The sequence below is a fragment of the Chelmon rostratus genome, chromosome 18 (assembly GCF_017976325.1).
Source record: "Chelmon rostratus isolate fCheRos1 chromosome 18, fCheRos1.pri, whole genome shotgun sequence".
Lineage (NCBI taxonomy): Eukaryota > Metazoa > Chordata > Actinopteri > Chaetodontiformes > Chaetodontidae > Chelmon > Chelmon rostratus.
In genome coordinates, this window is record NC_055675.1 from 18,264,975 (window position 1) to 18,278,401 (window position 13,427).

Genomic DNA, 13,427 nt, shown 5'->3' on the forward strand with positions numbered 1-13,427 from the left:
ATGGATAGTGGGAGCCGGGTTGCGACGGTCGGGGACGGTGCAGCCAATTTCACAGCAGCCCACCTCAGACTGGATCTCCTGAACGCGTCGAGCCCGCCGACCCGGTGGGACAGCAGCCCACCCGCCGAGGGGACCGGGCTGGATGAGCAGCAGCGCCTCATCCGAGAGCAAGCCTACCGGGACTTCACCACCGCCGTTCAGGTTCTCATCCTCATAAGTTCGCTGCTCGGTAAGTCGCCTCATATAAATATTGATCAGTACATATAATATTGTGCATACTTGACAGAAAGGCCCCAAGAATCCTGCAGATGATTTTTTAAAAAATGGAATTGCTTGATTAGGTCGTTCACTTTCTTTATGTTTTCATGAGCCTCAGTTTGGTTCCTGAATCTGGGTCAGGGGAAGCGATGGGGAGACCCTTTATGGCAGAATCATTCAGATATCAGAGGAAATCTGCAAAAGTAGCCTGATCATCAATGCTTTAAAGACTTCGGGTGAATAGGAAGCAGCAGTATGGTGTCTTCTCTACCTGGAAACACAGTCACATGGTCACAGGTCACCACAGGCCTGGAATTGAACTGTGCAAAGATTTGTCCATCTTAACAGCCCAGATGCCTGCAGGTCTTACACCTGAAACAGATGCTGTGCACAAAAGGCTGTTTCACACCTCCAAAAACATGAAAAAGCAATCAATGTGGAGATGTGAAAACATAACCAATAATGAAAACAACTCAATATGCTGGTATCCTCCATTCAAAGCACTGATCAGAGCTCTTTTAGTCATGTTGCAATATAAATGTTAGCCTCCCATTGTTAACAAACACTGGAACATTACCCAACAGCCAAACTCCCTCATGTTGGGTCCCCAAATTTTGACTTCAGTGCACGTGACAGAATGGGATGGAGGCATTTTACCTGAAGGATGCAACTTTGCCCGTGACAGGTGATCACACGCCCTTTATTCAGCCTGTGCCTGGTCAGACTCCCTGTGCACATCCTCCATATTTTCATTACAATGAACTCCACTTCCTTCTGTTATTTTGAGGTTACGGGGATTTGAAGGCATGCACCAGTTCTTCGGTCATTATAAAACGCTCCTGTTAGCAGCTCTGTCCCTAAAGAACTGCCGCTGACCATGGGCACGACATAACTGGAGACCAAATCATCCTGTTTGCTCCCATGTGTGCATGTGTGCTCATTCATATATGCATAATCTAACTTGATCATTGGATGTTAAACAGAACTACATTCATATGTTAATCAAACACAAACGCAATAACATACACGAAGCAAATGTAGATTTCAGCAAAATGTAGAATGCGTATTTTATTTAATTTAAGTGGATTTTTAGGCAATTTTTGCATGTTGGTACAGGCTGTGGTGGCAACCTGACAGGTGTCAGCTACATATTTCACCATGAAAGTGGGAAATAATAGTAGCAGTAATTTAACATACACGTTTTGAACTTCTCTCAAGCTGAATCTGTACTGGCTCTATGATTGTGCCAGTAGGCTGCTGCTGCTGATTAAGTGAGGAAGTAGTGAATTGATGGCTCGCACCAGCACATCAGTCTCGCACAGTCCTGGCTTTGACATCCCCTCCATCTTATTGGCAGCCAGAAGCAGTCATTTGTCACAAATGTGGCTGAAACGTCCAACATCTGTCTCCTCGCTGCACAAAACACACTCAGCTGTGATCGCAGTTTGGAAAAGCACGGACCCAGTTAGACGGTGGACTTTGTGCAGCTTCCACCAATAGTTCAAAATGATGAAATAGGGTGAAACTGACATGAAAAAAATGAGTATTGCCCTGACTCCAGACCACCCCTGCCAGCAATCCATATCCAGAGTATTTGAGCTGTCCAGATCTCTAAGAGAGCTTTGGTAAATGCAGGGTTCACTTACATAGCGTCTCTGCAGATCAAGGAACGTATGATGCATGCACACAAATCAGATTTGTGATGCATGGCATCAAAAAATACAATAGAAGTAAATTGCATGACACAGGAGGCTGGAAAAAAGGTATGAAGACACAGAAATCCAAGGAAGAAAGGGTCAGGCTAAGGCAAAATCTAATAACATAGCACATAAACAACCTGCAGAGACATATTGGAGATGGACCAGTATATACCCGAGGGAGCTAATGAGGGAATGGGAAACAGGTGAGCAGGTGAGGTGATTCTATTGGTGGAACTGCTGGTGGGAGTGGCAAGATCTGAAATGACAGCAGAGTTAGAACCCGAACAATTAAACAACCAGAAGGCATGAGCAGACTAACATACAAAAGCGTGACACGCGGACACGAAAAACACGGTTATAAATAACTGCTTCGTCTTCATCTCCATTCCTTGTCCGTGACGCACAGAGATGCGAAGAGGTGAGAAGAAAGCGTGACCTCGTGCTATTCAAACTGCACACTCGCATACAAGGTCTCGCCCTGACAACAAGCAGTGATCATTCAGGTTGTAGCAGTGATGCGGATGGTTGGCAGTGTTGGAAAAACATCTTATTCCACACAGTCTGAGTGTGTCATACAGTGTGTTCTGCACTGGCGTGTTCCGGATCATTGCAGCAATATGAGGTGTACACAGAGTGAAAAATTCAGACTGAGGCTTTATATGCAGCACACTTCCCCAAAATTCAGCCTCACATATTTGGTATCTTTAAAACCTTTGGGATCTCCACTAGGAGTTAAAATAAAGCTTTGTGGGTTTGAACAAAGCAGCAGATCTGCGATGTTGAAAAGGTTCAGTCATGTTTAAAATTACACATACCAGCAAACCTAAAACTCACTAATTAACCTGCTGGATCTTGTTTGTTTGCTCTGTTGCACTCTCTGGTGTCTTGTCATGACGATGAGGTTGCCAGATGTGGCAACATTGTGCCTGGACAGAGACCTATACAAGCCACAGACCTCATCTGGCAACCTGTGCTACAGCGGAAACAGCTGCACAGAAGTCATGGACGGATACGTAAAATGTTCTTCATGAGGTAGTTCAAGCTCTTAACTCCCCTTAAACCACGATCTGTCATTTGTACCTCTGAGTCGGTGGTTAATTAATGAGCTTCAGAGGTGCTGACGGGAGGATTTTTGAACTTTGGACAAAGCTAGGCTAGCTCTTTCCCCCCTGCTGCCAGTCCGTATGCTAAGCTAGGCTAACAGTCTCCTCTGTACTTAATGCGCAGACATGGAGGTCATATTGATCTTCCCATCTAACACTCAGCAAGAAAGCAAATAAATGTGTTTCTCAAGATGCTGAACTATTCTTTTAAGTTTTTGGCATTCCAACTAATTAGCAGAGGCAATTATCAGTTTTTCCAGATCAGAGTTCGACTGTAAATCCAATTAATTTGCCACAATGTGCACGTGGACCACGTGGACATCTGGCTCTCTGTTGCTTACATTCATAAAGTCTTTCATTGACACTGAAGTAATTCTAACACCTCAGGGATGCAAGTAAGGATGTGTTGAGCGTGATAATGATGTTTCACACTTTCAGTTTTAACAGCAGAGGCTACTATGTTTAGACCCCTGGATGAGTCTTATTTCTGAAAGCCCTCATTGATAACAGCAGCTTATTAACACCAATCCACAGATGACACAACTTGTGTCATGTGCGACGCGAGGCAGATAGAGGTAGCCTTTTTTTTTTGCTGTATTGGGTTTTTTTTGTGTGTTGCTACCTGTAGGTGGGCTGCCATTTGATAAGTGGGAAAAGCAATCATGTTTAGTGTTTGCTCTTTCTCCCCATTGGCTGCTGTAGGCATGGTTGCCAAGGTGTCCCTGAAGTGCCAGGTGAGTATTTCAGGCACAAAAGGACAAGGTGATTTTTCAGACAGCGCAAGCTCAGACTTAAAAGAAAGTCCCGATGTTGTCTGCAGGAAGACACTTACAAGGACATATTTGATGAGTTGGATGCAGTTATGTAAAGTGCTTTGTAACACTTAAGCCTCAAAGGCTGCTCAAAAACTTTTACTTTCATAGAAGTTCTTAATAACCTCTAACACTCTTATTTATGCAATATTTGTCCAAGCATACCGCTTTTATCACCTCCATACATAATTCTTATGTAGGAATAATGAAATATCATACATAATGTTACTTGCTGATTAGAATCTGAACACTCTCCCGCTTCTTGTTTGTTTGTTTATGTGCTAAATTATTTGAAATGAGGGCAACAGAGCACGTTTTTCTCATCTTAAATATCGTGTTGTGTTGTGTTGTGTGATCCCACATACATCGCTCGCGTTGCACCCACAGGGAGGGTGTGACATCGCACCATCGCAGCTGTACTAAAGTGACACTCTCACAGCTCCTGTTGAGAAGCCTCCACGTACTAATATTACCTCCAGTGATTTGCAAGCGCTGAGAATGATCAGGGATTGAATACAGGTTGAACTTGCCACTTCTGAAATAGTGTTTTGAGTGTGACAAATGTTTCCTCATAATAATACAGCATAATAAAACATGATTGTACGATTTCCCTTCTTTCCCCCCCCCCTCTTCCCTCACCATTCAGTGCCAATATTTTGTTTTTTGACGAATTACCTTTATTTATTAATGACATTCCCATCAGCCGCAGCTGTACTTCGTGTTACATTCAAAACACAAGGTAACTTAAGACGGTGAACACTGTACTTGATTAGCTTCAACGTTTTAGCTGTCAACATTACATTCCATTAATAATAAATAGAGTTACATTATTAATCCCCTACAGGAAAATTCTAATGTTTCCCCCTATTGTTATCTCAGCATGGCTGTTGACTCTTAGTTGTGTTAATTAATCATATCCCAAAATATCCCAAACTTAATTAAGCCTTTTGCTCCTCTCACCATACCTTAACCACTGTACATACACAGATATTCTAGACAGCACGACACATTGGCAGTGAACTGTTGGTTCACTGGATCTGTTGGTGCTCAGAAGCAAAGATGGAACTGGCACGGCATTGTGATAACACCAGAAAACTTGCTGGATGCAAGGAGTGTTTGACACAGATGATTGCAGTTTGCATCCTGTTTCCGATGAACTGCAAACCCTGATGTCTTTTAGCGATGACCATGGCCAAGGACTTTCTTTCTTTAACACTCATATGCAAATGTTTTGCGAGGGCACTGGCAAATGATGTTGTGCTAATGGGTTTTTTTGTGCGGCGGTAACAAAGGACGTGTCATGTCATTTGGTTTGGTGGAGGCCTTCTTTTTGTCCCCTTACACCTCATTGTTCCTATTCTTGTCCATCTCCTTCATTAGTCACAGTAAGTCACAGTGTCAGTATAGTAGATTCGGTACATGTAGGAGTCTGAATATATCTCTGCTGTAAACATCCTTTTATGTTTAACGTAAAGCTGCATTCTGAACAAGTTTCATTATCCCGTGTGAGTCAGAGAGGAGGCTGAGCATTGATTACCGCTACATTAGGGTTTCCCCGAAATACTACTCCTGTGTGCTGCTCTGTAACGCAGTGTTCCCGAAATCCTGCACAGTTAGAAACAAAGCACCACGTTCCCCGAAAAACAGCTTCTTCCAGCTCCATCTAAAAGCTCGCAGGCCAAATCTCAACAACCCAGTCCACGATAATTGAATCTTATATCCAGTCTTGCTTTTGTGGTTCAGAACATTGATGATGAGTGCTGTTCTCAGACTGACTGTGGGCTGTTTTTTTAACATTTACAGACATCAGGCGCAAACAACCTTAGGAAAAAAAGAAAACAGTATTCCTCAGCAGAGACGATGTCTCTCTGTTTCTGAAGATGAGAGCACTGCTAGCACTCTGCAGGTAATTGCATTTGGAGAGGCTGCTATCACATACGATCACCGGTGTGACCTGACATCAGTCAGTGCACCACAGGGAGGATAAAGTTCACCTTTTAAACCTAATTAACAGTCATTGCTCTCCAATTGCTCCAAATTATGGAGGGATCTTCAAAATGCCAGTGTCCCCGCTTGCACCTGATTGTGTGCTGTCTCACTCAGTTAAGGTTCAGTTGATTTCTTCACCCTGCAAAGAGCTCTTTCTCTATAAACTACTGCTACCTGCAGCAGTTTATATTTAAACATTAAAATTATAAAACGTTTACTATTTAAAGGTGGGGTTGGCAATTCTAGAGATTGCTGTTATTTGAATTCAACAGCGAAACAAATATGCCCCTCCTATCAGTGCGCCTTCAGAAGCTTTGCCCCCCACATCCATGATTCCATGCTCACTAACACTAACATATTTCTCATAGCTGACGCAAAGCAAGCATGAAGCTGTATGACATGGAAGCACACAAACGCAGCGTCTAAAACACAACAGAGTGAAAACTAGTCGTTAAGATTGTTTTTCCAAAACCACATCGGCCAAAGACCTGGCTGCAGTTTTGTAGCTAAGCTAACAAGAAGGTAAGGCTACCTAGCATAGCATTTTGAATTATGCACGTAGCAAAATAATCCTACCGTGCTAGCAGCGGTTTTAGCTTTTTGTGGGTATAAAACCCTTTGTCATCATTGTCCAGACAAAGCATGTAACATAGCTAAGCTAGCTAGCTAGGCTGTGGGTTAGCAAGCTATCGCTGCAGTTGCTGACAAAGCCGGCTCCAGACAGCGATACTCACCTCTCCACCTGCGGCTATAGCTAACGTCACAACAACAGCACAAACAGAATTACACAATTATTATTATTGTTATTATTATTATTATTATTATTATTATTATTATTATTATTATTATTATTATTATTATTATTATTATTATTACTATTATTATGATTATGATTATTATTGTTATTATTATTATTATTATCTGTTTCAGTGCCCTTTAAAGAAATGAAAACAGAAGGGTTTTCTTTGATTGTGTGGACATTAAAGTCGATATCTTGGTTGTATTAGTAGGCAATTAGTAGGCAGTTTTGGCCTTACTCAGGTAATAGCTAAAGGCTGTAAGATGAAGAGCTCAGAAGCAATATGTTATTAGGTGTGTGATATGGTTAAATATGGTTAAATCTTAACTTCATGCAATCCTTTATTCCTTAATTTCTTCAATCACAGTCTCTGTGCTTGATGGAAGTCTGAAAGACATGGTGGATAAATCATCTGTCCGTGCTAACTCACATAGATTAGACAGACTGTCATCCTTCTTTCATACCAATGTGCAATTTAGAGTCTCTAGGCGACCTCACTATTTTCTGTCTGGACTGTGGGAGGAAAATGGAGTGCCAGGAGGAAACCTAAACAAGCATGAGAAGAGGATACAGAATGATCCAGGGACTCAACCTTCATAAATATTTTAGTTGTTAAAGGATGGATTAACACCAATGTTTGGAGTTGTTTCCAACAACACTGAAGGGTTTTTTCCTTTTAGCTACATTCGGTTGGACAGGTGACAGCAATGACAGCAGAGTTCAGGCTGCAAAAATAATGCACCTTTTTCCTCCTCCACACAGGAAATGCCACGGTGTTGTGGTGCACCTGCTGCACAAACGTCTTCAAATCCGTAACCAACCGATTCATCAAGAACCTGGCGTGCTCGGGCATCTGCGCCGGCCTGGTCTGCGTTCCCTTCGACGTTGCACTCGGGGCCAGCCCTCGCTGCTGCTGGTGGCTCCACACTCTGCTGATCTGCAAGGCCCTCAAGTTCCTCCACAAACTCTTCTGCTCGGTCACTGTGCTCAGTTTCAGCGCCATCGCACTTGACAGGTCAGTTTGACATGAAATGCTGGCCAGTTTATACACACAGTTAAAGCATGACACGATAATAAATGACCATATTTTTCTCTATTGTAGATAATTAATGATACATAATTAAATAACAGAACTGGTAAAAACCAAAAACCCTTTGTCCAGGACTAGGTAGAGAGTGACGTTTTATTTTTCTGCAATAAAAACCAGTGACTTTGAAATATGTGTTTGCAAAAGACTGGTGGGTACCTCCCACTCACTTCACAGGATTTGAAAGTACCACTTCAGAGAGGTGGACAGTCTAAATCAATTCTCTGATCAGTTTATCAATATGCTGCTTGGCTGAGTGAGCGGTAGCAATTCTCTGAAAACGGAGACTTGTGAGAATAAAACATTCAGGCTGCACAAGTGGAGCAACGACTGGGGCTAAGCTCTGGAAGATTGTTTCTCATAGGGGAGATAGTCTTTTTCAATCTCCATCTGCACCCTGTGGTGTGGACGAGAGGGGTTGGGGGTCGATAGAGCGTGTATACGCCATGCTGAGCAGCCTCCCTGTAGGGCTGAAAGCTGCAGCAAAAAGCAGGCTGAGATGGCTGCAGCCGCCCACAGAAGGTGTCACACACCCATCACTTTTTAGACATAATGCTAATCATGCCCTTACGAACCTGGAAGCAAGGTTTACCTCTACTAAATATACATTTTTTTTGTAGCTTTCTCACTTTAAACTGTGTTTTTGTTTACAGCTAGTAATTAGAATAAGCCTATCAGTACTGTAGCTACGTGTATTGTCCTTAATACCAGAGATAACCAGAAAAACATAGTTAAAAACATTTTTAGGCACCAACCAAACTCTGTTAAGTTTTTAAAAATATCTAACTTTCTGCAAATTGTATCTCCTTAGGAAATTATCTGAATGTTTAAAGCCTTTTAAAGACCCCCAGTAATCAAATTTTAGATACCAAACCCTAATTCAGTTAACGTTAATATTAGTTTCTCACCTAAAACCTAATATTAAAAAGGATCAGACCAGAAAATTGGAAATCATAGAATATAAACTCCTTCTCATGTGATAAAAACATTACCGAAGACAATGATGATCATGATGTCCTTAATTGTTGCTATGGCCGTGCCTGCTGCTAGGCTGCTTACTGCCATGTCTGTTGCTGCTTCTGCTAGTCTATAAAACACTAAATATCTGAACTAGATTGGAAAAAAAATGTTAACCTCCCTGAGAGCAAGCTCTCTGTTTTTGTAAAAAGAACACAATCACCACTTACTTTGCAATATTTGCAAATATTTGGCTTTAGAAATTTGGTGATGTGCTGGCTACTGGCAGGGCTAGCTAGCCAAACACTATAGCTATGAGCTAACTGTTAAAAAGTCTTAACTCCCATTAAAGTAAGTACTCTGTTCATTTTAAGTAAAAAGAACAGAATGACTACTTATTTTACATTACCTTATTGTAAATATTTGGCTTTAGAAACGTGACTACAGGCAGGGCTAGCTAACTAATCACTGTAGCCATGAGCTAACTGCCCACAAGGTAGCCATCCAAAAACATGCTAGCACTAGTCAGTTTTTGTCCTGTATGTTTTACCCCTTCTGGCATTTTGTCGTCCTCATTTTCATTAAAAATTACTGAAGGGGAAGTAAAGTTCTCCAAGCTAGCAGGCTTGCTAGCTGTCAAGCTAGCTTGGTCACTAATGGGACAAGTTCATGCTCCAACAGAGCAGGTTGAATAAAAGTGGATGGTGATGCACAGTGAATATATAGTGTATATATTTTCATTTTCAGTATTTAGAAATAAACCAACCTGCTTAGAAATTTATTTAGAAATAAATTACCATTTATCAGCCACTGTCAGCTCCGGCAGCTAATACCAGGGATAACACTAACCCAGACTGCGCAATGCTAGCTCCAATTCTTAGCATAAAAAATAGCATTAGCATATATGAAATTCCTGCTGCTTGTCTGCTGCACAAGTTGGGAGTGCACCTCGTTCTGGATGTTTAATTCATAAAGTCGGCATTTATGAAAATGCAGCTTCCTCAAAATGTATCAGACACCACATGTCAATGCAAAAAACTAATATTGGAAGCATGATTGCTACATTATTAATCCTATTTCTCCAAGATTTAAAAACCATGCAGGACTTCAGTATAACCATGCTGAGTTAGGTAAAACAAATTGAAGTGTGTATTCAATTTATTGTTTCCATAACGATTGCATTCAGATGTTGTCTTCTTGCAGCCTCGTCTCAGCCTTGGTTTCACTGCTACGCAGATTATATTGCCTCCATAGCAACTAATACAGTCAGAAAGCTATCAAAGCAATGAATTATTTATTCTCAAGGAGGGCAGTGGAGGTTGTGAATATACAGGCAGGCTGCAGCAGTTACAGGCTCATGCACACACACACTCATGCACTTGCATGTGGTGATGAAGAGACAATCCAGGGAAATAAGCAAGGCCTTCATGCAATTTGTTTTGTTTATTAATAAGGGACAAACGCTACAGATAAATGCAGAGAAAATCCTTTCATCCTCATTTTTAAAAGATGCACATTTGTTCTTTTCACCCATATTTTTACATTTATTACAGGAGGTTATGTTGCAGCCATTTTTTGGGTTATAGCATTATTTCAGAAAGGGTATTCAGTTGACAAGCCAATATGATTCAAGATACCTTTGTTATTGATTTTTTAAAATTGATTGATTATTAGTTGGGTTCTTCTAAGCACATTCAAATGAGCTACTATTTGCTAAAAATGTGTGTTCTCAACTAATTTTTGTCTGTATTTTAAGTAAGTAATTTTTTTGCAGAAGCATTTATTACATTTTCACTCTTTAAAGAAAACCACCACAAAGACTTACTCCAATTAAGCCCCTGCAATACAATAACACCGTAAGTGGTTGCAGGATAAATTTGGTGTCTACAGATGAAAGCAGAAAAATTGCTGCACCTATTTCCATTTTGCCAGTATTTTATCTTATATAAGGGGCGCATGAATGGGTGGGTTTGTACTGTCTTTCCAACAGAACCACTTGAAGCTCTACCTCGGTGAGAGAGTCATCGTTTTAGTTTTACTTAATGTACTTGATTAACTATACGCCCACTAAAAATAGTGGAAATGTATTTTCAGAGCAGTCTGCTAAAGCTTCTGTTACTGATGTGGGTATTTTGGGTGCATTCACTTTTTTATTTCCAGTCTGTTTGTTTGTATTTTCATGTAGATTATCTTAAGAGAGATTTTCATAAGCCGTATCAGCATGACTGTATTCAGGTAACACTCTAGTCAGCCAATAGGCCCCTTTATGAGCAGACACTTTGACTTGTCATAGAAAGAGAAGCACATTTGCTAATAACATTAACAATTCCTCTGTTTTAGTCAAGTGTCCCATTAAGCCGTGACAGTGTGCCAGCATGAACAATGCCAGGACCCTGAAACTGAAGCTGCTAAATGGAATTCAGGCATCATTAATGTTATTTCACAACTGGGCTTCTCCTGCTAAAAAAGCCATAAATGTACGCCTCGATGCTCAAATGATTTGTCTTTTTGTGTCTAGGTACTACTCCGTGCTGTACCCATTAGAGAGGAAGATCTCCGACGCAAGATCCCGAGATCTGGTCATCTACATCTGGGTCCACGCGGCGGTGGTGAGCCTCCCTGTTTTCGCTGTGACCAACGTGACGGATGTGTACGTCACCACGTCCTGCTCAGATGACCACGCCCGCTCCCTGGGCCACATGGTGTACGTGTTGATCTACAACGTCACCACGGTGATCCTCCCCCTCGCCCTGGTCTTCCTCTTCATGCTGCTGATCCGCAGGGCGCTCAGTGCCAGCCAGAAGAAGAAGGTGATAATTGCAGCGCTGCGGACTCCCCAAAACAGCATCTCCATCCCGTATGTGTCCCAGAGAGAGGCTGAGCTACACGCCACCCTGCTGGCTGTGGTGCTGGCTTTCTCAGCCTGCAGTGCCCCCTATGGCGCCTTGGTGGTTTATCGCACCATTTTGGCAGACACTAAAGAGCTGCCCATCTCACTGTATCTGACAGCCCTCTGGCTACCCAAGGTGTCCCTACTCACCAATCCACTTTTGTTTCTAACTGTTAACCGCTCAGCTCGTCATAGCTGGCTGGACCTGCTGGCTCGGATTCACAGACGCTACAGCCGCCGTAACGTGGTCAGCACCGGGGGTCTGGCCTCTTTAGGAGCAGAGGGTGTGATCGGGGAGCCGGTGGGACTGGAGACAGCTGGCCGGTCTGGGAGCCAGCTTCTGGAGATGTTTAACATCGGCCAGCAGCAGATCTTCAGGCCCTCAGAGGAAGAAGAGGAAGAAGAAGATGTAGAGAATGAGATCCCTTCTCAAGGATCAGGAGGCTGCTCTGGACCCAAAGAGGACCACAAGGGTAGGTCAAGACTGGGTAGCCTCAGAGCGGAGGCAATCGCCAAAAAGGACCCTCAGCAGGGGACTGGGGGAGGGCTGGTCATCACCAAGGATGGCCCTCCTTCAATCATAGCGCCCCGGGCCTCTCCGGTCCACACATGTGCTTATGCCTCTTCATCTCAGGTGGCACCAGCTACACCTACAGAAGCCGAGGACTCTACACAGTTTGGTTTTGGACCCTTCGAGCTGCCGCCTCAGTGGTTACCAGAGACCAGAAACAGCAAGAAGAGGCTGCTGCCTCCGCTGGGTAACACACCTGAGGAGCTGATCCAGACCAAGCTGCCCAGGCCGCGGCCTGAACGGAGAATCAGCAGGAACAACAAAGTGAGCACCATCCCCACTGTGGACCCCTGAACCGTTCCTGCCGGCCGCTGATGTGCAACCCTGGACACGATTCACATGCAGGGCAGGTCTCTTGTGTTGACCAGGCCTTGGAAGGATATTGATGTGTCAGGCTGCTTAGTGAGATGGTTTGCTTCTTTTAAACCTTTTCACCTTTTTTCTCAGATGCCGTCGCAACTCCAGCATTCAGGTTTCCACTTTGCTGCACAAACGGCAGACGCCTGAGGCACTGCAACTTTCTTATTGGCTGAAAATCAATTTGTTATGAAATATTTACAATGCTGCGAGAAATACGTCTGCTTAGTCCAACTGCACTACAACTTGGACACATCCAGCTCTGTAATTAAGGACTCCTACAACGGCTACATGATTGAGAAGGCAGATATCATTTTAAATCTCCCTCTTCTGATTAGAGCTGGCACCATTAGGTAAATGAACACCCTGTACAAATCCAATTATCCTGAGAGATGCACTGATATGGAATAATATATTTCCATAGCAAATAATCAAGCGAGGACGTTGAACCTCCGAAACAAAACATTTTGTAAAATGGTTATGCTGTGATTGCACTCTGTAAATGAACACATCTCAGTGTCAGTCCTTTCACTTAACCCTTTGTGGGACTGTTTTTTGTAACCATGATTGAAGTTTTGCTTCAATATTTGGGATTTGCAGAACCCTTTGCTGGCCTTTTTTTTCCTCACCTTTGGAATATTCACATTTCTTCTGATGTGGTAGGTGTTGTTGTCATTTGTACTTTAAATGTAACCGGATTTGAGAAGATGGAAAATGCAGATGTACAGTATGCAAATACATGTTATAAAAATGTGAAATCTTCAGAGTTTAACTGAGTGTTTAGATTTGTTTTCAGGAACACAGAGTGCATGAAATAGAGAGGAAAAAATGGAAGAATATTACCAGTGTGTTCTGATAAAAATAAGAAAGAAAATCAGTCATCCAGGTTGGGGATCTTGTAGTC

The 13,427-nt window shown here is 42.5% G+C and overlaps 1 protein-coding gene across 1 annotated transcript; it reads left to right on the forward strand.

The window, feature by feature from the left end:
• Positions 1 to 12,460, forward strand: gpr176 (G protein-coupled receptor 176). Its single transcript, XM_041959246.1, has 3 exons — positions 1 to 229; positions 7,424 to 7,676; positions 11,224 to 12,460. The coding sequence occupies exons 1-3, from the start codon at positions 1 to 3 to the stop codon at positions 12,458 to 12,460; spliced, it is 1,719 nt and encodes a 572-aa protein (XP_041815180.1).
• Positions 12,461 to 13,427: the final 967 nt, after the last annotated feature.

What these genes read in the sequence shown, in the direction of transcription:
- gpr176 (XM_041959246.1), top strand. Translation starts at nt 1, where the DNA reads ATGGATAGTGGGAGCCGGGTTGCGACGGTCGGGGACGGTGCAGCCAAT. An exon ending in CCTCATAAGTTCGCTGCTCG is followed by an intron (nt 230 to 7,423) that starts GTAAGTCGCCTC and finishes TCCTCCACACAG; the next exon opens with GAAATGCCACGGTGTTGTGG. An exon ending in AGCGCCATCGCACTTGACAG is followed by an intron (nt 7,677 to 11,223) that starts GTCAGTTTGACA and finishes TTTTGTGTCTAG; the next exon opens with GTACTACTCCGTGCTGTACC.